Source organism: Polistes dominula, unplaced genomic scaffold (assembly GCF_049000335.1).
Source record: "Polistes dominula isolate Pdom_NZ unplaced genomic scaffold, Pdom_raw_medaka contig_73, whole genome shotgun sequence".
Taxonomy (NCBI): Eukaryota; Metazoa; Arthropoda; class Insecta; order Hymenoptera; family Vespidae; genus Polistes; species Polistes dominula.
Window position 1 is genome coordinate 1,508,822 of NW_028300951.1, and position 26,787 is coordinate 1,535,608.

The 26,787-nt window shown below is 26.3% G+C and overlaps 3 protein-coding genes and 1 non-coding gene across 12 annotated transcripts in view; all 4 read left to right on the top strand.

Annotated features, from left to right (window-relative positions):
- Positions 1–4,985, top strand: part of Oatp26F (Organic anion transporting polypeptide 26F) — a 49,577-nt gene extending 44,592 nt beyond the window's left edge. For all 8 annotated transcript variants that reach the window (XM_015327924.2, XM_015327923.2, XM_089172332.1 and 5 more), the window contains exons 11-13: positions 1,165–1,312; positions 1,677–2,059; positions 2,440–4,985. In XM_015327924.2, coding sequence (XP_015183410.2) covers positions 1,165–1,312; positions 1,677–2,059; positions 2,440–2,656 — 748 coding nt within the window. In that variant the 3' untranslated portion in view covers positions 2,657–4,985. The remainder of the gene's footprint in view (positions 1–1,164; positions 1,313–1,676; positions 2,060–2,439) is intronic.
- Positions 4,986–5,122: 137 nt separating this feature from the next.
- LOC107070074 (uncharacterized) lies at positions 5,123–9,487 on the top strand. Its single transcript, XM_015327933.2, has 2 exons — positions 5,123–5,967; positions 6,068–9,487. Exons 1-2 carry the CDS (start codon positions 5,961–5,963, stop codon positions 8,122–8,124), a joined length of 2,064 nt encoding a protein of 687 aa, XP_015183419.2. The 5' UTR covers positions 5,123–5,960; the 3' UTR covers positions 8,125–9,487.
- Positions 9,217–9,288, top strand: TRNAP-UGG (transfer RNA proline (anticodon UGG)). The gene has a single exon. It is a non-coding gene; the product is annotated as a tRNA-Pro (tRNA).
- A 351-nt stretch (positions 9,488–9,838) lies between the features above and the next one.
- Positions 9,839–26,787, top strand: part of LOC107070067 (Organic anion transporting polypeptide 30B) — a 52,937-nt gene continuing 35,988 nt past the window's right edge. The window contains exon 1 of one of the 2 annotated variants that reach the window (XM_089171985.1): positions 9,839–10,538. The gene's annotated coding sequence lies outside the window, so the exon portion shown is untranslated. The remainder of the gene's footprint in view (positions 10,539–26,787) is intronic. The other variant, XM_015327914.2, reaches the window with a different exon arrangement.

A 26,787-nucleotide genomic window follows, 5' to 3' on the forward strand; every position in this document is an offset into this window, starting at 1 on the left:
TTAATTTCAAACTCCTTAGAAGCAGATAATAATAATAATAATAATAATTTTAAACGATTGTAAAGTTAACCTTTTTTATTTTTTTTTATTTTATTTTATTTTATATTATTTATTCTTTTAGTTATTTTTTTATTTATTTTTTTAGTTATATATAATCACGCATTATTTTTGTTAATTTCAAACTCCTAAGAAGCAGATAAAAAAAAATATATATATAGAACAAATAATAATAATAATAATAATAATTCTAATCGATAGCCGAGTTAACCTTTATTATTATTTTTTTTTGTTTCACACATTTATTCTTTTATTTATTTATAACCAAGGTGTTATTTCTGTTATTGGAAATTTTTCACTCGGTTGTATCGAAAAAGTGTAACACTTCCAAATATATATATATATATATATATGTAATAAGTTCAGTCGCATTTTCAGACCGTGAAAATTTTTCTGTCCGTCTTCCCTACCCCTACTCTCTACCCTCCACCCCCACCCCCATCCCCATACGAACATCAACGTAATTTTATTTATCCGCTATGCTAAAAGTAAAACGTCGCATCAAATTTTCCGGAATAGCGCGCACACAAACACACACACACACACAGAGAAGAAGACAGGGCCGTCGTTATAAAATCGATTTTGGAAGGAGACCCTTCATCCCACTCCAAACCCCTGCCCTCCCCCCCCCTTCCTACCTCCCTCCCTCCCTCGGGTCCCATTTCAAGAGAAAATCGCGACGACGCGACCTTTTAAATAAAATACACCGATTATTGGATCTTCAACGTCATAAATTCGATTAAGATTTACTACGACGTACGAAAGAGTGAGAAAGAGAGGGGGGGAGAGAGAGAGAGAGTGAGGAGAGAGGGGGTTGTCGTTTTCATTAATCGTTTACAAGAGATACTTGTAATAAAATTACCCCCCCCCCCCTTCCCACCACCACCACTATCACCTCAAGAAGAAGAGGGGAGGAGCCCCACTCTTTTACTTCATTCGGGTCACGTTGCATATTTTTGAAATAAAAAATGGTTTTTTTATCTTTTTTTTTTTTTTTGGTCTTTCTTTCCCTCTTTCATATATTTATAAAATAATTGTCTTCTTTTTTCTTTTTTTTTGTAAATAATAGAAATATGTATGTATATTTATATATCACCTACATTTCAGAAAATCGTTATCTTTGGAAGATAATTGTAACGTTGCCTGCGGATGTACCAGATCGGAATTTAATCCTATTTGTGGTATCGATGGTGTTACTTATTATTCACCCTGCCACGCTGGATGTTATCAAGAAATATTGATGAACGACGTCAAAGTATATCATAATTATAAAAATATCTATTAATTATTTAATATCACATATTTTATATATATTTCATTCTAATAATAATATAATTCGATCGAATCGCGTTACAGAAAAAAAAATAATATATTAGGGTGCAATAAAAGTTCGTGAGATTTTTTTCTTTTTTTATTAATATTTGCAAACTAAATCTTAGCAAAAAAAAGAAAAAACAATCTATTATGCAGTTTCCAAAGAAAATTTCAACACAATACAACTTACGAACATTTTAAATTCACTCTAATATTATTTCAATATTTGACGTCAAATTAAAAATAACAACAACAACAAAAAAAAAAAGAAAAAAACTATCATTTATTTTTCTAATGATATATAGGTGTACGCAGATTGTAGTTGCATACAATCTAGCAACAAAAATTGGACGACTAATATAAACAACGAGAACATCACATACGAGGCTATAAATACAACCTGTACAAGCACGTGTTCTTATTTATGGTTATTCGTGGTGTTAGCATTTTGCAACATGTTCGTTACGTTTCTTTGTACGATGCCAGCGTTGTCGTCAACGTTAAGAGTCGTACGTGACGATCAAAGATCATTTGCACTTGGTATACAATGGATAAAGGTTAGAATTTTAGGTACGATACCAGCACCAATGGTATTTGGTACATTAATCGATGAAACTTGCATATTATGGCAAGAAAATTGCGATGGAAGAGGCGCATGTCTCGTTTATGACAATTATTACATGAGCAGGTATATGATATTTTATTAATTAATTAACATATTTAATAGAATTTTTATTTTAACAATTAGTAAGTAATAATTTTTAAAAATATATATTTATTTTTTTATATTATATTTTTGTTTTCATTTTGGTTTTATTGAAAATATTTACTAGTAGTTTTACAACTCTCACGAGGAAAGAACATAAAAATGAAACCCCCACCCACCCCTGACGTGTTTTACCACTTTGCATACTCATGCAATAGCCATAAAAATGTTGTTGGACAAGTTAAAGTGATCTTTTTGATAGAAACCAATTTGTCAATACACGAAAGACATAAAAATTAAAATAAAAAATAGAATCAATCCTTTGTATTTTTTTAAAATTAATTATTGCTCATATGTTACAGTTACATGTTAGCATTGGCATTCATTGGCAAAGCTGCATCCCTGTTGTTCTTTTTCCTTGCATGGTGGAGTTACATACCACCGGTTAACAAAACCATTGGTTCAAATTCATTACAAGAAAATACTTCTGGTATTAACATATCATTAATGCCAAATGATACTACGAACGATCATCAAATGACTACACCAGCTACGATTACTCCTATGATGGATGCGTAGATTCATCGTTATCATAATTCTATTGATATATCTATGACAAAAAAAAACAACAACAACAAACAAACAAATAAATCAAGATGAATAATCGTACGAAGAGTAGGAGAAGAAGAACTGTGAAAGAGAAGAAAAAAAATTATGGAAAAAAAAAAAAGAAAAAAAAACAACAACTTTTGCATTTTGCAGGTAGAATTGTGCAAATGTGCAACTGAAAAGAAAAGAAAACAAAACAAACAAAATGTGTGATAAAAACATTTTCTACGAGAATACCGTGTTTAACGTTACGCGTGTGAATATGTGAGAGAGAGTGTGTGTGTGTGTGTGTGTGTTAATTAGATAAATCATTTCGTATTATTTGAGAAATGATTTTAATTTCTTTTTTTTTTTTTTTTTGGTTCTCAACTCATTGTGAAATTAATTATTTTTACGTAAATCATTTGTAATTTTCAACAAAAAATATCGTCGTTATTTTTTTTTTTTTTTTTTTTTTTTTTTGGAATGAAATGTACGAAAGAGAATCACTTGTGCGGTATACAAATATTTAACAAAAGAATTAGAAAACATATCTTAACGACGATACATTTGTTTATGATTTAAAAACACGTTTGCAATTGCATCGATGATCAAAACCAAAAATCTAATTAGAATTCTATTTAACCAATATTATGTATTCTAATTTCGTGAATAATCGTAATATAATTGGAACAATGTTTTCAAACAAATGTTGATTTCGTCAAATGTTATTATTATTCGTAAATAATATTTTAAATAAATAATTAAAATTAATTTGATTGTGCGGGGTATTATAGACGCTGGTCTGCAAAAGCTCGTTCACTGCCGGAACATTTAAACAATTTTACAATATATATATATATATATATATAAATAATAAAAGCATCAGAAAAATTAGAAAAAAAAATAATAATAAAAACAAATATGAAATTTCATTGAGTGGAAATTGAAAAAAAGAAATAAAAATAAATAACATTTAAATAATTTTACAATAAATGTATATATATATATATAGCAAAAGCACCAGAAAAAAAAAATAAATGGGAAATGTCATTGAGTGGAAAATTTAAAAGAAAAAAAAAAAAAAAAAACAAAAATAAATAAATATTTGTTTAGCATTGGGAGAATAAACAAAACATTGCAGAATACATCAGCACAAGTGCACTTGTATAATAATATTTCTAATATTCGTTAAATAAAATCGATAATCGATTTCTCGATTTTCCTACCATAGTACCAATCTGTAATTGACAAATAATACGTATTAAATGTTACGATTAAAAATAAAAAAAATATAATATATAAATATATATATAATATATTACAAATGTTTGTACTATTAATCGCAAAGTGCAAAAGTGATATTTACGCTTAAAATAATAATTAAAGTAAATTAGTCACAAAAGTACAGTGCTTGAAAAAAAAAAACAATAGAAATCGTAATAGCATTTAAATTCCCTCCTTCCCCCATTTTTTTAAATTATTATTATTATTAAAAATGATGTATCGACAAAACTAAATAAATGTCATATTTTTAATCCATCGTAATAACAAATGTAATGTTAACGTTTAAATATTATTACACAAATGATGCGTGTAAAATTTACGATGTGCATTTGATAAATAGAAAAAAAAAAAAAAAAAAGAAGAAACCAAAAAAGTTCCACAGCTGTTTATTTGTATTAATAAATTAATAATAATAATAATAAGAAGAAGAAGAAGAAAAAATCAAATCGATGTGCAAGCAATGACAAATGTTATCATCGTAAAATAAGATATTTCACATTTTTCTACGTTTTTTATCACAGACAGATTTTTCCTGTCAACCAACCAACCAATCAACCAACCAACCAACCAAACAACCAACCGATTGTCTTCGTGGAATCGTTAATAACACTCCTGTCAAAAGAAAAATAAAAAGAATGAAAGATACTTCGAGTCAAGCATATTATAATTAAGACGTCAAGAGATGTTATGATTAAAAAAATAAAAAATCTTATCATATCGTCAATTGGATGAAAAAGAAAAGAAAAAACAACACTCATGAGTAATAACTCAAATTATAAAGGTAATCTTACCTATTATACACATGCATATGTATATATATATATATATAAATAGAAAATAACGCAATACCATTCGTTGTATCCAATAGCTTCGATTTGATTAAGTATCGTAGACAATTTTTTATGATCAATTTATAATTGAAATTATTTTTGTTAAATGTGCGAACAATCGAAGTTGTACACCGATACGAGATACAATGATAGCGTTATATGTGTGTTACGATAATAAAGAGATTGTAAGCTGTGTTATTATACACCATACCTTTTAACGTTATTTCCAATTAAATAATGAACCGACATTACCCTAATTAATCAGGTGAATATGGCCAGGTAGACTACCCCCATCCTCCGGTTTGCTTTTTAGTAGTAGAAGAAAATCAAACAAAGTAGATGATTAATCCAACGATGATCATCTGTAATTAATATATTATAAAAGAAAAAATTATTGATGAGTAATATATTAATAAGTAAATTAACTGTTAATTAATAACTAATTATTAAATAACTTAGTAGTTTGATAGTTGCCTTATTGAGTTACAATTAAGTGGTGAGGTCTCTTCTTTTCTTCATTCCCAGATAATTGTTGCATTTGAACATTTCATACATGCAAGTATAAGATCAAATATTTCATAATACTTTTGCAAATTAACTCGTAGCTACGATTTCTAATTTTCAATTTAAACTATTAGTGATATCTAATGACTTTCTTAACAAATATTTTCGATGACATTTTAAAGACAAATGAATAATGAGAAGAAGAAAAAAACATTATTGGATGCATGTTACTTGATAAAAAATGAATTATTGTGACACGAGAAAGTAATCTTTTATTAAGCTGAATTAATATTCAAGCTTAAATAAAAGAATTTAATTAGAAATCATTGCGTTATTGTTTCATACATTGTGTTTGTACATATCTTTTGATCGATTACATTGTAACGTGCATGTGAAATAATGCAAATACAAAAAACCTAAGAACATATCTGTCTTTTTGTATTCTGGGAAAAAAACGAGAGATTGAAACAAAACAAAACAAAAAATTGATAAATATGCAGGTAGATTAGATAAGAGTATAAAATATGCATGATGTGAAAAAAAAAAGGTGATAAGAATTTTGTAGATCTTTAAAAGTCGTCAATGCAACTTGATCTTGACAGTATTGCAATTGAATTCGTTCAGAAAAAAACACACAGTCAAGACCAAAAAGTCAAATAATTTCAAAGCTCACGATGAAAGGTAAGAATCATTTTAAATTCAAACGAAATACACATGTTCATAATAATTGTCCAAATTAAAAGTGCATAATTTGTTTACAACATCTTTGAATAAATTTTAGAAAAATGGTATATAATAGTCACTATATTGGTATCAACATTAGCCATAGTTATGGCTGGTGACACTGTCATAACACCAATACCAACGGAATGCCCTGAAGAAGATTCTCCTGACTATACTGTCCACTTGGCTCACGAATCAGACTGCACTAAATTCTACAAATGTTTTGATGGCGAGAAAATAGAAATGGATTGTCCATTAATGAACAGTAAGGGAGATAAACTGCACTTCAATCCAAAGCTACAAGTTTGTGACTATCCAAAGAATGCTGGGTGTAAATCTTATGGTACTACGTCAAACCCTGTCACCGAATTTTCCACAACTTCCCTTAAACCTTCTGCTGAACCTTCAAACAAACCTTCGACAGAATCTTCTAATGAATCTTCTAATGAATCTTCCTCAGAATCTTCCTCAGAATCTTCCTTAGAATCTTCCAATGAACCTTCTACCGAATCTTCCACAAAATCATCCAATGAACCATCTACCAAATCTCCCCCAGAACCTTCCAATGAAACTTCTGAACCTTCCAGAGAAGCTTCCACCGAATCTTCGGATAAGACTCCGACTGAATCTTCTACCAAACCTTCTACTGAATCTCCCCCAGAACCCACCCCTGAAACTTCCGAACCTCCCAGAGAATCTTCCACCGAATCTCCCCCAGAACCCTCTCCTGAATCTTCCCCAGAACCTTCTTCTGAATCTTCCCCAGAACCTTCTTCTGAATCTCCTCCAGAACCATCCATCAAACCTTCAGATAAACCTTCGACACAATCACCTACCAAACCTTCTACTAAACCATCTACCAAATCTCCCCCAGAACCTTCCAATGAAACTTCTGAACCTTCCAAAGAACCTTCCACCGAATCTTCGGATAAAACTCCGACAGAATCTTCTACCAAACCTTCTACTGAATCTCCCTCAGAACCCTCCCCTGAAACTTCCGAACCTCCCAGAGAATCTTCCACTGAATCTCCTTCAGAACCTTCTCCTGAATCTCCTCCAGAACCATCCAACAAACCTTCAGATAAACCTTCGACACAATCACCTACCAAACCTTCTACCAAACCTTCTACTGAATCTCCCTCAGAACCCTCTCCTGAAACTTCCGAACCTCCCAGAGAATCTTCCACTGAATCTCCTTCAGAACCTTCTTCTGAATCTCCTCCAGAACCATCCAACAAACCTTCAGATAAACCTTCGACACAATCACCTACCAAACCTTCTACTAAACCTTCTACTGAATCTCCCCCAGAACCCTCTCCTGAAACTTCCGAACCTCCCAGAGAATCTTCCACTGAATCTCCTTCAGAACCTTCTTCTGAATCTCCTCCAGAACCATCCAACAAACCTTCAGATAATCCTTCGACACAATCACCTACCAAACCTTCTACTAAACCTTCTACTGAATCTCCCCCAGAACCCTCCCCTGAAACTTCCGAACCTCCCAGAGAATCTTCCACCGAATCTCCCCCAGAATCCTCTCCTGAATCTCCTCCAGAACCTTCTCCTGAATCTTCCCCAGAACCATCCAACAAACCTTCAGATAAACCTTCGACACAATCACCTACCAAACCTTCTACTAAACCTTCTACTGAATCTCCCCCAGAACCCTCCCCTGAAACTTCCGAACCTCCCAGAGAATCTTCAACCGAATCTCCCCCAGAACCCTCTCCTGAATCTCCCCCAGAACCTTCTCTTGAATCTTCCCCAGAACCATCCAACAAACCTTCAGATAAACCTTCGACACAATCACCTACCAAACCTTCTACTAAACTTTCTACTGAATCTCTCCCAAAACCCACCCCTGAAACTTCCGAACCTTCCAGGGAACCTTTCCCCGAACCAATACCTGGCTCTGTTTGTGCTCCAAACGGTTCCACTTATCCTCATATCTGCTCTTGCGAAAATTTTTATATTTGCAAAGACGGCGATTTGGTTCTTCGAAAATGTCCTTCTGGTTTCCATTGGAATCTTTACACAGAAAGATGTGAAATAATTGCCCTGGCAAACTGTATAAAAGAGAAAACTATGAAATGGTATTATATTTCATGGAGCTAACTTTACAGAACTTATATTAAACTCGTAGTATTTTTAGTTACATAGATTTTGATAAAAAAAAATGACAAAATTAATAATATTAAAAAAAATACATATATACATTGACGCAAACAAAAAAGTTTGTTAAACATAAATATCTCTGTGTGTTTTAATTGTTCTAATGAAAGTTATAATAATATTGTAGATATTGATAACATTTTGTTATAAATAATATCAATTTTATCGTTTTATCAGAAATGCACTTTTCATTGCATTGTAGACGTGATTTTTTATCGATGATAAAGGTTGGTAAGTCAGTTATTTCTCATATTATCGTCTAGCGACATCTGTCAGTACTTAAACGGAATTAAAATATCAGACGGTAATAAGTATTACCATCATCTTGATTTTCTGCGAGTGTAGGAATAGATTAGTGATAGATTTTTTCAATATGAATATGTTAATTGAATTTATAATAATTATTTTTGGTTTATTAAGAGAATTTATTGTCTGGCTAAGAATAATGATCAAATATTTGATCTGTTCAATTCGTTTTCAACTGGTAAGCGTTGTTTCAATTATTTCAAACATTGTTTGCTTACATGCGAATACGAATTCCTTTATTATTTCATATTACGGTTTACAAACACAATTGTAATTTGATTTAAATTCATTACCATACGTTAGAATTATTATCAATCGTACGAACAATAATTGGAAGTTAATTGTGAAGATAGACAAGGGGTAATTGTAACATATTAATCTGTTTTTATTTAAACATTATTAGTACTTTTTAGAATTGTTTATTAGCTTTTTTATTCTGACGAATTTTTGATTGTATAAAACACATTCTGTAAATATTGTATATCACAGTTGATACATTGTTTCTATTATTAATTTCTATTTTATTATCGTATAAATAAATTGCTTTGTGCAACCATGAAATGTCGCAAAATATAACGGGAGAAAAAAGAAAGAAATCACACAAAACATATTTCGTTTTTATTTATAATAAAAACATATTAGAGATATTAAATATTTGATAAAATGTATATACGAATATGAAGTTATCTGTTGATTTTTCTACATTAAATTGTTAGGCCCATACATCGAGGCCTCTTGGTCTAGGGGTATGATTCCTGCTTTGGGTGCAGGAGGTCCCGGGTTCAAATCCCGGAGGGGCCCGATTTTTTTTTTCATCTCGTCGAGACTATTTTTTTTTCTCATTATTGATTACTTGCACTTTATAAATTAGTCACACTTTCATATTTCTAACAATAAAATTTTAAACAATTAAATAGAAATGGAACGAAGATTACCATCGAGACGTTCGAAACAATTAAAAATAAATTAATTGTCGATAATTATTTTAAGAAAATTCAGATTAAAGATTAACAGAGGAATAACATAACATTTATATAACAATTTTATATAAAATTAAAATAAAAGGAAACGTAACATATCGAAAAATAATATCTTTTGTAATAACATATTGATACATATCGATATATCGAATTTGTTTTATTTATAAAATATACTATTATCCATTTTCGATTTCCTTTATTACAATTAAATGTGATACAAAGTAAAAATAAAAGCAAAAGTTAAAAAAAAGAAAAAGAAAAAGAACAACGCAATGATAAATGTATAATCAAATTTGGCGCGTCGAATGATTTGACTCCGTAGTAAAGTAAAGATGGCGGTCGGGCGGTAATGCGCATGCGCGGTTTACCCAAATGGTCGAACAAAAACACAGCTGGTCTATGATCTCCGTGAGAGGCAGCTGACGGTCGCGAACGTAGAAGAACACGACGAACGGCCTTTCGACGTGTGATTTAATTTCGCGTGTGTGTGCTTTTTTCTCATCTCCTCTCTCTTTAACAGTTTGGATCACCTGTCATTATTATTATTTTTATTATTATTATTAAAATAGTCGTCGTCGTCGTCGTTGTCGGGGAAAAAAGGGAGAAAAAAAAAGAAGATATATATATATATACATATATTTATCCATCGAAAGTTCGAATTAAAGAAGAATTTGAAAACAATAAAAAAAAAGTAAAATAAAGTAAAATAAAATAAAGTTCACGTTACACATGTCTGATTTTGAGAGGTTAAGTCAAAGAAAGAGAAGATAAATTGTACGAATTTATATCTAAGGGAAATAGAAAAAGGATTTTTCTTTTTTTTTTTTTGGTCTTTTTAGTGTCGAAGGAAGTAAAGAAAAAAAGAAGAAGAAGAAAAGTAAAGAAGTAAAGAAGAAATATCAGTGAGATACAGTGAATATAACGTTTTAAGTGTGTTTAAATGTGTATGAAGAAGCTCGTACGTTGTTCGTCGCGGTGTCGCCACGAGGGGATCGTTTTTCGTCGTCGTCCCTGGGATACAAAGGACTTCAGGAACATTTGGTTGTTGCTACTTCTATCCTCAACCCTAAGGTTAATATACCATTACTTTTTTTTTTTTTTTTGTTAGAAAAAAAAACAACAACACTTTTATTTCATTTTACAGTTGGAAACGTACAAGATAGGGTTAAGTTCAATTTTTTATCTCTTTCAAATGTTCCATTGTGCGTTTCTACGTATTTTCCTCTCTCTCTCTCTCTCTCTCTCTCTCTCTTATCTTTTTCTTTTTTTTTGTCTCTTTTTTTTTTACGCTTATATACAACGTACATATATATATACATACGTGTATATATAGATATATGTATATTATATTCAGTGATGGACTTATGACATTTCTATATGTTAATTTGATTTATCATTAAATGTTATCACACATTTGAAGTTTACACACTAATAAATATATTTAAATTGTCAAAAATAATAATCAAATAATTTTTGGTATCTACTACTCTAGTTTGTTATTTGTTAATTAAAAATAAAGTTTACAGATTGATAAATATATTTAAATTGTCAAAAATAATAATCAAATCATTTTTGGTATCTACTACTACTCTAGTTTTTTATTTGTTAATTACAAAATAGAATTTACAGAATAATATCTAAATTGTCAAAAATAATAATCAAATCATTTTTGGTATCTACTACTCTAGTTTTTTATTTGTTAATTAAATAAAGTTTACATATTAATATCTAAATTGTTAAAAATAATAATCAAATCATTTTTGGTATCTACTACTCTAGTTTTTTATTTGTTAATTAAATAAAGTTTACATATTAATATCTAAATTGTTAAAAATAATAATCAAATCATTTTTGGTATCTACTACTACTCTAGTTTTTTATTTGTTAATTACAAAATAGAATTTACAGAATAATATCTAATTTATCAAAAATAATAATCAAATAATTTTTGGTATCTACTACTCTAGTTTTTTTTATTTGTTAATTACAAAATAGAATTTACAGAATAACATCTAAATTGTCAAAAATAATAATCAAATAATTTTTGTTATCTACTACTCTAGTTTTGTTTATTTGTTAATAAAATAATAACAATAGTTTAATTCAACGTTAATAGTGGGTGTTAATATTAGAAGGGAATAAATTCGAAAGGAAGTTTAAATTTATATATGTACGTATATTATATTGTTGTGTGTTAGTAATGTGTAAAAGGAAAATAGAAAGAAAGCGAACGTTTTACCTTGGTTTTAAAAAGAATATATGTATGTATACGTATATGTGTGTAAGAAAGAGAGATAGAGAGAGAGAGAGTGAGAGAGAGAGAGAGATAGAGATAGATGACGAGGTCAATGGTATGAACAAAATATCATCGGCGTGTTCATAACTCGATAATACCATTTTTTTGTTTTTGTTTTTATTTAATTTTTAATATAACTATCAGGTTTTTTTCGACTTCGTACTATAATTTTGATATAAACCAAAAAGTCAGCTGATCTATGACGAGTTTGATATAAAATTTTAATCAGTCGAGTGTATATTATTATTGTTTGACAAAAAAGTATATCCAAAATATTCTATATATATATATATATATATATATATATATATATTTTTAATTATAATTATAATTATAATTTTATTATTAATTTAAATATTTTATAATTTAATTTTTAATTTTTAAATTAAATCTTATTTTGAATTATTATTTTTAATTATTTTTATATAATTTTATATATAATTATATTATAATTACAATATTATATTTGATATTTTATAATTTAATATTTAATATTTGGTAATTTTTAAATCAACATAAATTATTTCGATCAAACTTTATCGTATTTATTAAATATTTAAGTAAATTTGATTTTACAATGTGTATTATGTATATATATATATATATATATATAATTAAATATAGATATTTCCTCCCGTGGGGGTGGCGGTGTAAGAATACCCCCTCAGTAATCCCTGCTTGTCGTAAGAGGCGACTAAAAGGGAAAACCTAAGAAAAATGAAAATATTAATATTAAATAATAATATTGTTTAACATTAGGAGAGATAATTGTTTATACAAAATATATAAAAAAATAATATTCAATAATTAGCTTAAGATTGATTGGGTTTATATTACAAATACTAACACCATTCTCTCTTTGTACAAAAACACATAAGTACGTATATACATATATAATATATATACATGTATATATTTATACAGTTTATACAGTAGAGTCTATTAAACAAAATAATCCATTTATATTATCTTTTAATCTCATCTTAATGAAAGGTATCTCTTAATTCGATAAAAAAGAAGACGATTATTATCTTCTTTTTTTTACTAAGTAGGTCGAATGAAATCCCGCGTACGGTTTTTCCGCGTTACGTTTTTCCGCATCTTTGTTCGCAAATTTCTGCAGAATACTGAGACGAAAGAACTTTAACTTTAGAACGTTTCGAACGTTCTGAACGAACGAACGAACGAACGAACGAGATTTTTATCGGTTCTCACATCGCCTTTCGCAGTTCTCCTTTCAAGGGGAAAACCTCGAGAAACGTATGCGTGTGCATTGCATACATATGTGTATGTCTGTCTGTATGTGTGTGTGTGTGTTTTTTTTAAATCATTCGACTTATATTTAAACACACACACACATATATATATATATAGATATGTATACCTAAAGTAAAATGAAACAAATGGTACAGAAGTAACATTGAAATTAAGAACAAAACAACAAATGTTTGTTAATGTGTGTTAAAATTAATCTTCAATGATATTAAAATATTATTAGTTTTTCAAGGATTTAATTTAAACTATTATATGTACTATATATAATTGTTCAATCTTGTTTATTATATTGTTGTAAATTTTTTAATATTTTTCCTAGTGTATTATACGAAATTTATTTTTTATTTATAATTATTGTTAGTTATATATTTTATCTAATATTATCCTAATATAATTTTGAATGTTTCAATGGTATTAAAATATTATAGTTCCAAGAATTAAGTTTGAATTATTATATATATATATATATATATATATATATATATATACATGTATACATAATATATATGTTCAATTTAATTTATTGTATCTTTGTCAATTTGAAAATATCTTTGCTAATTTCATATACAAAGTTAAATTATAATTAAATAGAACACATTAAAAAAAAACCTTGTTATTCTTTTAACGTGTAACTAAAAAACAAAAACAAAAACAAAAACAAAATACACTTACAATTATTCAATTTCTACAAGTTGCTATTAAATGTAACGTTCATAAACATTATCTAATCATCTCATTTAAGATAATATCATTTTCAAATGACATTGAATTTATTGACTTTACTATTTTATAATAATGTAGTAGTAGTATGTAATAACTGATAAACTCATTTTTTTTTGTTTTTTTCTTAATTTTCACTTAGATCATTTTCATAATTATAAACACGAATGATTGTTTTTCACGTAAACTTTTCATATACACGTTTCTCACCTGTATCAATTTAAATCGTAAGAAATGAGAAACATCTGCAATCTATTTCTATAATTGCTTAGAAATTTTTTTGTTCTTTTTCTACCTATAACGTTATCAAGTTTGAAAGAAAAGAAAGAATTTCATATCAGAATTTTCAACATACTCTTCCTGCCCCGCCCCCTCTCTCTCTCTCTCATTCAATTTAAAGGTAACCCTTTTGTTCTCAACGTTTAGCGATAAAAAGAAGAAAAAGAAAGAAATTCTTAGAAGTTGTATCGTGATCATCATCATCATCATCATCATGAAAGATAAATAGAAAAAAAAAAATAAAAAAACAAACAAAAAGGAAACAGTTATGGTCGTAATAGTCCTTTTCTTTCTTTTCTAATTAGGTGATCTATAACTATTCGCATTAGTTTCCTTGTCAATTAACTGATCTTTCCTTTAAAGTATTTTTTGTTCTTTTTCTTGTTCTTGTTCTTGTTCTTTCTTGTTTGTTTTAAAATCTATTCTTCTCAGTTTCTGTTGGTGACCCAAATCTCACCGAAAATCCGGATAAAGGATACCGTTAGGTGCGAATGTACGCTAACATCCGTTTCTGTCGGCCAAGGTCCTTCGTAAACGGGACCTTTTAAATCCTGATTTAACAATTTTTTTTGTTTTCTTTCTATCCTTTTTTTTAAATCATGTTTATATACGATGTGGTAATAAAAATTATCCAATTAGAAGAATATTAATAATGAAAATATATGTTTTGTTACATTTCAAAAGAAATACAGTATAATGTGTATTAAAATGATCTTAGAAATTATTTCTAAATATTAGCTTTTCAAATATAATTATTTTTATCGTTGAATTTCAATTTGTTTTTTATCCTTTTTGCAATAGTAAAAACTAGTAAATCCTTTGAATTGTAATATTTTTTAATATCATTGAAACATTCAAAATTATATTAGGATTATATTAGATTGAATATAATTGACAATAATTATAGATTAAAAAGTAAAAAATAAACTTCGTATATATATACTAGAAAGAAATTATTTCAAATTTACAACGATACAATAAACGATATTAAACAATTACTTAATAATTAAATACTTAATTAATTAATATATAATAATAAAAGACAAATGGCTTTGTGGTGCGGTGCTAGAGTCTCAGATTCGCAAACCAAACTACGTGGGGTCGAATCTTGCCATTCCCAAAAAATAAAATCCTGTAATTAATAATAATAAAATAAATATTTTTATATAATAATATTATATTATAATAATAATAATAAATTAAGTATAACATAAATATTTTTATATAATAATAATAATAATAATAAATATAAAATAAATATTTTTATATAATAATATTATTATATACAATAATAATAAAATAAATTAAATATAAAATAAATATTTTTATACAATAATATTATTATTATATTAAAAATAAAATAAATTATAAGTATATCTATATATAATAAAAATAAATAATATAATAAATAAATACAATAATATTTTAATGCCGATTGAAAAATTCAGAAAATTACAATAGAATAATTATATTAGATGAAATATATATTTACAATTATAAATTAAAAAAATAAATAAAAAAAAAAACATGAAAAACAAAAACTTCGTATGTAATGTTAAACTATCAAAGAATTTAAATATTACAACGATACACTAAATAAGATTGAACAATTACCTACCTTTACCTACACATCAGAAAATTACAAATAGAATTATATTAGATGAAAATATAATTTACAATTATAAATTAAAAAAATAAATAAAAAACATAAAAAACAAAAACTTCTTCGTATGTAAACTATCAAAGAATTTAAATATTACAACGATACTGTAAATAAGATTGAACAATTACCTACACACCCATATACACGGATGTATTCTTAAATAATATGACTTTGAATTTACATAGTATTACATATACATTATATACACAACAAAGATACACTAAAGAAAGGGAGGGTGGGTGGTTCGTCTTAATTAACAACACGAAGGAGAGATCGTAGATGGTTTTCGGCTTAATTAGCAAGCCTCGATTATTCTTTACACATGAGACTCGTGAAACCGTATTAGTCTTGAACAGATACTACTTTTTTTTTTGTCTTCCTTTTTTTTTCTTCATTTTTTTTTTTATCAGGATTTTTTTCGTACAGCAAGATTTATCGTTGCACCTATCATCCCCTCTCTTCCCCCTTCTCTCTCTCTCTCTCTCGATTTCTCGTCTAACCTTCTCATCCATGCTTTAACTCTCTTCCTTTCTTTTGTTTTTTTTCTTTTTTAGTTTTTTTTCTTTTTTTTTTTTTTTTTATACCAGACAGAACAGTAATAGAGTGTACGGATCGAAAATAGTGGCAGGTGGAAAATGAATCGGGCTTTCGAACATCCCCTTTCCCTCCTCTCCCCTCCTCTCCACTACTCTTCGTCTTTTTTTTTTTTTTTTTGAGCCCTGATATATCGTTTTTCGTCGTGGACCCATGTTAAACGAAAATATCGATCAATTTGAGTTGAGTAACTTTGTGTTAAATTATCCTTAAATCATTTGGAATTATTTTGGTTGTTTTTTTTTTTTTTGGTGTTTTGTATTTGTGTGTGTGATGATGATTTTGATTGGACAGAATTTTAATAAGAAGTATGGTCTTTTTTTTTTTTTTTTTTGAATATTTTTGTTCAAGAACTTAACTTTCAATCTTTTGTATAATTTTTATTATTATATTATTTAATTTTTTTTTTTTTTTTTTTTGGTGAAATATTAATTGTAAATTAATTTTGTACTTTATTGGTAAACTATCTCGAATAATTTCGAATTATTACGTTGTTTTTTCTTTTGTTTGTTTGTTTGTTTTTTTTTATGAACAATTTTTATTGAACAAAATTTTAATTAAAACGTACGATTGTCTTTTTATCACATTTTTATTAACTTTTTCGATGTTTTTTATTTAATTTTGATATAATTCATTTTTTTTTTTTTTTTTAATATTAATTGTGAATCTTTTATTTTGTTGGGTTGAAAGTTTTCAACTTGTCAAACAGATATCTGCGTTTAATGTACCATAATAATCTTATCATTTGGTAATTTATTTCCAATTATCTCAGTAGCACGTGTTATTATCAAGAAAATAATGATTAACAAGAAATAGAAAGAGAACAATATATATATATATATATATATATATATATATATATATATATTCCATGATTTTTAATTTAAACGTAAAATTTAAATAAAAGTATGATACTTGATTATCCGGTAATTTGATGAAATTAGTTTATGAAAAAAAAAAAATATGATGATATTTATTTGATTAATGAAAAAGTTTTGTAAGAGTATTAGTAGTCACGTTGGAATACTAGTTCACTTTTTTTTTTAAAAATCACTAAAGTCGAGCAAAACTCGGCCACGGTTCGGGTAAAATAGATTGGTGAACCGTTTGGAAAAAAAAAAAAAATAAAAAAAATAATAATAACTCGTACGTGCACCGTTGACTTCAGAGAGGATACTAAAAGTAAAAACAAAACCAAAAAAAAAAAATATAGTCTGAAAAAGAAGAAGCGTAATAATAATAAAAAAAAAATACAATATTCATTTCATAGATCTATATTAAAAAAAAAAAAATAAAATAAAATAAAAATAAAAGAAACATTGAAATCACAATAAACGAAACAACATTCCTTATAACAAATTGATTATTTATTCGTAATAAAAATAAAAAAGATAATAAAATAAAAAAAATTGAAATCACATTAAACGTTACAACATTACCTGTAATAATTAATTATTAATTATTAAAAAAAAAAAAGAAGAAAAATTGAAATCACATTAAACGAAACAACTGGAAACAACATAAATGTCTCTCTCCCAATCACGATAATAAATAATAATTTAAAAAAAAAAATAATAACAATAATAATAAAAAAAAAGTAAACAAGTAAGAGTTACATTTAAGAATATACGATCTTTCCTATCGTAAAAATTCACTTATGTTTGTGTAATACATTGGTGATTAAACTGAACCAAACAACCAAGAAAGCAAACTCGTTAAACGTAGTCGTGTTGTATTTCTCGAATAAAACGCTTGATACGAAATAATCGTTAAATCTTGTATACACTGTTATCATCAAACTCTTATCTAAGAAATAAATAATAATAATAATTATTATTATTATTAATTAATTAACATTAGAAACTCGAAAGTTCATTAAAGAAATAAACGAAATATATCAAAGTTAAATTAGCTTATAAGATTCATTACGAAATATAATAAAATTATTTTGTCATCAAGATATCACATTTCGAAAATCTAATTATTTGATTTTTTAATTTTTTTTTAAATAATAATAATAATAATAATAATAAAAAAAAGAATCATTTAAGTGATTTGATCTAATTTCTCATAGTATTATTGACTCTTGATATCATCCTACTCCTCACTCGTTGGTTAGTTGGTTAGTTTGTTGGTTGGTTGGTTGGTTGGTTGGTTAGTTGGTTGGTTGGTTGGTTCAGTCTTTCATACGCCATTCTTGATCCTATGAAGAAATTGGAAACCGGTTTTAAGGAAATCTTAAGCCGGTCTTCCCTTTCATACATACATTGCCCAGAGGCACAAGAGAACCTGCTGTACTAGGAGCTTACCTTATGCATCCTGTCCCGTATACTTTCATATATATATATATATATATATATATATATATATATATGTTAACCTCCATTAGCATACCTTCGCAGTGCTTTTCTGACCTTTAATTGCTTGCATTTATAAAACGAAATTCTCCTGAGGGATTGAGGGAGAAGGGAGGGAATGATTTCGTTGAATATTAACGTATGACACATGGTTAAGTTATGCTTTTTGTTCTACCCTTTTTCTTTTCTTTTCTTTTTTACCTTTTTTTTCAACATACTGGTTTATAATAATAATAATAATAATTATTATTATTATTATTATTAGGAATAGTATAAAAAATTCTTTTGTATTATTTATATGAGAAATATATGAGTAAGGAATGGTTTTTATTATATTTTTTTTATATTTTTTTTATATTTTTATACAAAATTGATTTTATTCATAATAAAATAATATATTAATATTGTTTTATTAATAAATAAAATATATATATTATAAAAGTACAATTATTAGGATTATTTTGTTGCAATAGTGATCGTTATTAATATAATTGGGTTGGTTAATAAATAGTTGAGGATTTTATCAATGAGTAGTGGTCTTTTTAAAATCAGCAATTACTTAATTGCCAATTCAATATATATATATATAGTTATAATCTTAAATTGTATTAACATTTTGTTGAGAGATCGGGTATTTTTTTAACATGTTCACGCCGGCGCGTACCACCGGTGGCCCGCGCTAGACTGTCTCATCAGGCGGCTTGTACCACCGGTGGCCCGCGCTAGACTGTCTTATCGGGCGGCTTGTACCACCGGTGGCCCTCATTAGACTGTCTCATCGGGCGGCGCGTACCACCGGTGGTCCACCTTGGTTCAAGTTTGAACAAGCAAAAATCACGCGCCGCCAGATTAAACGCATCTTAGATTCGAGTGCCGCCCCACAGGGCAGGCACTGAAAATCGGCGCCGGTGTCAACGTGTTGTTAGTTGATAAAATATAATATGTTATCTTTCTTTCTCTCATTTTTTTTTTTTTATTTCTTGTAATCATATACGAAGAAAGATAACATATGTGTATAGATATATAGATATATGTATTACATAATAGAGGAGAGATGTAGTAATGGGAGAGGCATATGTGTATATTGAATGTAGAAAGAACCTCTTAATATCTTAACCTCATTTTCTTTAATTATTTATGATTAGCCTTTGAGATAATCTTAACTAGATCATCTTGTCACTTTGACTCACTTGTTGTCATTATTCGTGTTTCATCATAAAAAGTATAATGAATGTGAAAAATATGAAATTAATCATTTTGTTTTTGTTTTTTTGTTTTTTTTTTTTTTTTCTATAATATTAGTCATTTCGTTTCTCAATTTTATTAGAAAGAGAAACCTTTTTTGATATAAAGTATCATCTAATATTTTTTTCTTTCTTTTTTTTTTTTTCTTATTGAATATTCCAATCATTGATGTAGTAATATTATCTAATATATTTTATTTTTATTTTTTTTTATCTTATCAATTATTAAGTAACATTTTGTCTCTTGGTTTTACAGTGATTCGAAGATTTCACAAATTTTTGGGGTCATCTCTCGGTATTTTTTATTAGCTCTTATCATATTATTATTTAATATTTTGTCTCTTTGTTAGGAAATTAAATTTAACAATTATAAATTTTGGGATCATAAAAATATATTATCTTATGCAGAATATTATTTAAGTATATTTTATTTTATTAATTATTATTTATAATATTTTGGCTTTTCTTTAGCAAATTAAATTTAAAAATTTAGAGTCGTAGAATTATAGAAAATTTATTATTTTATGCAATATTATTGAAATATATTTTATTCTATTTTATTTTATTAATTATTATTTAATATTTTGACTTTTCTTTAGCACAAATTAAATTTAAGAAATTTCGAATCATAGGTTCATAGACAGTTTGTCATTTTTTGCAATATTATTTTAATATAATTTATTTTATTTTATTTTTTATTTTATTTTATTTTATTTTGTTTTTTATTTTATTAATTATTATTTAATATTTTATCATTTCTTTAGCAAATTAAATTTAAAAATTTCGAATCGTAGAATTGTAGAAAATTTATTATTTTATGCAATATTATTTTAATACAATTTATTTTATTTTATTTTTTATTTTATTTTATTTTATTTTGTTTTTTATTTTAATTATTATTATTTAATATTCTATCCTTTCTTTAGCACAAATTAAATTTTAAAAATTTCGAATCTTATAGAATCATAGAAAATTTATTATATTATGCAATATTATTTAAATATATATTTTATTTTCGTTAATTATTATTTAATCTTTTGACTTTTCTTTAGCACAAATTAAATTTTAACAATTTCTAATCACAGGGGTTCATAGACAATTTGTCATTTTTTGCAATATTATTTAAATATATATTTTATTTTCGTTAATTATTATTTAATATTTTGACTTTTCTTTAGCACAAATTAAATTTTAACAATTTCTAATCACAGGGGTTCATAGACAATTTGTCATTTTTTGCAATATTATTTAAATATATATATATATATATATATATATATATATATATATTTTATTTATTATTTTATCAATTATTATCTAATACATTGTGTCTCTTTTTTGGTTTACAATTAAATTTACAAAATTTCAAATCTTCTAATCATCGATATATTATCGATATATTATCTCACATATAATCCATATATATATATATATATATATATATATATATATATAATGAATATGCAGGTGCGTGTGCGTCGTTGAAACAAACATATGTGGACATAGTATATATATGAGGTTGGCGTATACTCGGAGAAAGTACAAGTGTTCCATAATCGTCGATTTCCCCATTCCATTGGATGAAACGAACGAGGCTAAGGTCGATCGATTATCGAATCGACATCGGAGAAATTCCATCCGGCTGACCACCTTTGATTTCCTTCTTTTTTTTTTTTTTTCTTCTTATTTTATTTCCCTTTTCGTTTTCATTTTCTTCATTACTTTCTTTCGTAGATCTTACGTAACCTTTTCGTGCTAGTTCAAGGTCAAGATATTCTTACGGGATTAATTTAAAAATTTCATTATCAACGTAACGTTTAATTTAATTTATATTCTTACACACATAATATATATACACACACACACACATACACACATCATAAGAATGTGTTCGTGTATTTTTCTTTTTTTCTTTTTTTCAAGACAACTATGTGTGAGTTTTATAAATCAAATACAATGTTGTGTTGATTGTGTTGATTAAAATTGTCGTAGTAAAAACAACACACACACACACAGACATACACACATCATAAGAATGTGTTCATGTATTTATTTTTGAAGATAACTATGTTTGAGTTTTATCAATCAAACACAATGTTGTGTTGATTGTGTTGATTATGTTGGTTGTGTTGGTTAAAATTGTCGTAGTAAAAACATTGATTCCACCTTTTCTTGAAAAAAAGTAAAAAAAAAAAAAAAAAAAACAAGGAAGAATTTGAAAAGAGAAATAGCTCAGCATTGGTGTCCTTCATTTTTAAAAATAATTCGTCCGAGCTAAGTTTGTAGTTTTGTTGGAAATGTGTGTTGGTTTGAAAAGAGAAGGAGAGAGAGAGGGTTGGTAGGATGGAGAGAGAGTTAGAAGAAGGGCCTCCCACGTGATTTCATATAACACGAGACGATTTCTACTCTACATGAGAGACTTAACTTATATGTATACATGTGTAAGTAAGTAAGTAAGTAAGTATGTGTAGTAAAAACCTCGTCCTCGATGTCTTCGTCCTCGTCTCAGAAAACGTGCGTGGGTGGTTTAGTAGGGTCTTTCATAAAAGAACATTTTCTCGATGAGTGGATGATCTTCTTTTCACGCTAGAATAATTTTACATATACATGTGTAAAGGTAGTATATATATGTGTGTCAGGTATGTGTAATAAGTATGTGAAGTTTATAAAATAGAAATTGTATAACAATTTTTTTTTTGTTTTTTTTTTTTTAATTTAAATGACTTTGAGTGCACAATAATTGGTTCAATGTATTTGTTTATATAGAAATATTATATTAATAAATAAAAAAATAGAAATTTATATTTATTTTGTTATTTTGTATTTATTTTATTTTATTTTGTATTTATTTTGTATTTATTTTGTATTTTTATTTTATTTTGTATTTATTTTGTATTTTTATTTTATTTTATTATTTTGTATTTATTTTATTTTATTTTATTTTATTTTATTTTATTTTTTTTTCTTTTATTTTTTTTTTTTTAATTTATTTTGTATTTATTTTGTATTTTTATTTTATTTTATTATTTTGTATTTATTTTGTATTTTTATTTTATTTTATTATTTTGTATTTATTTTGTATTAATTTTATTATTTTGTATTTATTTTGTATTTATTTTGTATTAATTTTATTTTATTATTTTGTACTTATTTTGTTTTTTTATTATTATTATTATTTTATTTATTATATTTTATTTAAAAAATATTTTAATGTTCAATTTATACAAATAAGTTAATGAAACCAATTAATTGTTGTAGGTGTGTTGAATGATAAGGTGTACTATAAAATGATATATAAAGTATATTTGAATTATGTTAAAGTTCATTTTTACAATGATATTCAATATTGAATCATTTGAGTTGAGATGTATGTTTTTCTATATTTTATTTGTCTGTTATATATTTTTTTTCTTTCACTTTTTTTTTTATTTTTTTTTTTTCAAAGGAAAGAACACGCGATAGAGTATGCAGTTTCAAACGAAAGTTCCAGAATGATTATTTCATTTGTGAAAAGGTCAAGTGATTTTTTTACTCTTTTTTTTCTTTTTTTTGCTAAGAGACCACTTTTTCATTCGGCCCAAGAGAGGTTCACTTATTTTTTGTCTTTGATGTTTTTTTTTTTTTTTTTTTTTGGTATTTTTGCTAAAAAAGAGTTAGCTGATTTTAATCATATTACTTGACTCGTCGTTGAAATATCAAATGATCGTACATGTAGAAAAAAAAATCAATAAATTATATAAAATATCAATATATATATATATATAAGTAATTAAATAAGTAATTAAATAAATAATAATTTTTACGAATTAATAAAATAATATATATATATATATATATATATATATATATATATATATATATACTTTTATATTTATATATTTACTTTTATATTATTACTTATATTTATATGTTTATATTTTACTTATATATTTTTTATTTACATACTTTTATATATACTTTTATATACTCATTTTTATATATTTATTTTTATATATTTATTTCTATATATTCATTTTTATTTATTCATTTTTATAATATTCATTTATATATATTCATATTTATTTAATTCATTTTTATATATTCATTTTTTATTATTAAATCATTTAATACATTTTATGTTACCAAGTTTCTTCTTTTTCTTTTTTCTTTTTTCTTTTTTCCTTTTTTTTTTTCTTTCAAATGTGGTCCAAGGAAAAAAGTATAAGGGTTGTTGAACACCTTCGAATTAAACGTTGAATAGTTATAGTAATAGTGTACGTAACGTGAATCATATGGCACGAAAATTAGCATTGTAACAAGATAACTAACATGCATCTTTGGAAAGCATCCAAAGGCATTGAAAATCTTTAATAGAGTGCATCGAAAAACGGGGGGGGATGGGAGGAGAATGAGGAGGAGGAGGAGGAGGAGGTGTTAGAGTAGTCGAAAATTATCTGATGCCGAAAAAGATTCGTTTTTGACACGGTATTTAAACTTTTACTTATACTTAAGTACAATCATCATTTTGAAATTCAAATAATAATAATAATAATAATAATAATAATAATAATAATAATAATAATAAATGTTTCTTTATATATTTTTTTATTTTTTATTATATTATTATTTTCGAAAGAAAATTAACAATTTGTATAGAATAAAAAAAACACACATTATAATCAAATATGCAATTAATAAATAAATATAGTATAATTAATTGTATTTTCATATAATTGATATTATTAATATATATTATATTTTATATTATATATCTTATAATATTATATATTTATTTTATTTATTATTTCATTTATTATATATTATATTATATATTTTATATTATTGTATGTAAAAAAAAAAAAAGAAAGATTATTTTTTATTTATTTTTAAATTATTTTTTCTTTATAATTCGAACATTATTTGCTATTAGTTATATATTATTAATAAAAACTTGAAAAAATCCTAATTAAGGTGTAATAAAGGTGTAATCCTAATATAAGTTGTATCTGTTTGATGAGATGCGTGTTTCATTAAATATTTTTTTTCTTTTGATTTTTTATCTTTATGGTTAATTTCGAAATAAAATCAATAATTCGTCGAATATCGAGAAACGTAATAGTCAAATCTGCCATTAATAAATAAATAAATAAATAAATAAATAAATAAATAAATAAATAGATGATAAAATATTTCAATCTGTGATATAATTATTTCATTTGAATTTTCATTTGATCAAAGGATAAATAATGAACGTTAATATAACGGCTTTAATAAATGAATCTTGACAGTTTTCTAAAGTGCACAATTTTCGTGTGACGTTCCATTAAAGGAGGGTTCTCTCTCAATCTCTCTCGTTTCTCTGAGGGATTAATTTAAAAAAAAAAAAAAACTAAAGAAATTTCATTGCCAAGATGAGAAAGAGAAACGATGGACAGCTTTTCGGCCAAAAATTTTCAACATCAAATATTATATCAACGTGTTTAATATGATGTCGTTAAAGTTTCATCTGCAAACTGTCGTTTGAATTAACATAAGTCTATTATTATTTTTATTATTATTATTATTGTTATTATTAAAAAATAATATATTTTATTTAATTGATATAATTTTATCTTTTCAAACAATAAAATTAAATAATTAATCAAATATTAAGCCCACCCCTTCTCACTCTACAGTCCCCCCTTTCCCATAAATTATAAATATTCCAAAAAAATAATTACACACTCCCTAAATTCAAATATTATTAATCAAATAAAATTATTATCATAATTAATCATAATTTCCATTTAAAAAAAAAGAAAAAAATACTCTATTTAATATGTTAAAAAAAAAAAAACATATGAGTAATAAAATAGATAAAAATACATATAAGAAACTTGTTGCATATGTGTGTTTTCCAGGAGAGCAATCTGGTCTTAGAATTGCGTCAAAGCGAAGGTTTTATTTGAGAGCTTTGCCTTTCGTGTTGTATTTCTTTCCCCTCACTCTCTTACACCCCCATTCTTTCTCTCTCTCTCTCTCTCTCTCTCTCTCTTTCTCTCTCTCTGTCACTCTTTCGTCTGGGAATGAGTCAGTTCGTGTTCAGAGTAGATGAGCCACTTCATGGAAAGATAAAGCATGCGTTTCGATTGTAATAAAACGTGACAATCTATAAATCTCATTCGCCCTCTTGTTTCCCCTTCCCCATCACCATTTACCCCTTCCCGTTCACCTTTACCCCTTCCCAGTCTCATTTCCCCCTCTCTTTTTTCATTTCATTTTATTGTGTAGCCATATCATAGTAGTTAAAGGTAATTATAATATATATGTATATCTGTCTGTGTGTATATATGTGTGTGTATGGGGTTGGGGGTGGGGGAATGAGAGTTGTATGTTTTTGTGTAAGAGAGAATAAAAAGGTTCTTTAACATCGTAGATTGCAATAAAAATGATACACATTTTCGCAATCATGCGAATGGCACCATTCACCGTTCACTCATGACGACAATCTAACCATATGTGAAACACATGTGTGTATGTGTGTGTGTGTGTGTGTATTGTGTTATGTTCTTTACACGGAAAAGCATATCCACGATTTATGATAATAATCATCTGGATTCACGGTCATTTTCTTACACGTATATACATGTATGTATGTTAGTATATTATAAATAATAGTTGGTTATAGGATAGATAGTACGTGTATATAAATTTCTAACGTGACTTTTCTTTTTTTCTTTTTTGTTTTTTTTTGATACGATATATATATTTCCATACGGTTTTTTTTTTTTTTTTTTTGATAGAATATTCCATACGATATTTTTATTGGATATTTTGATTTTTGTATTATTTTAAATATTGAACATGCTATAGGGAGTGGTTGTCTCGATTTTTGATGGAATTCGTAAAAATGTGACCTGAAAAAAAAATTGCA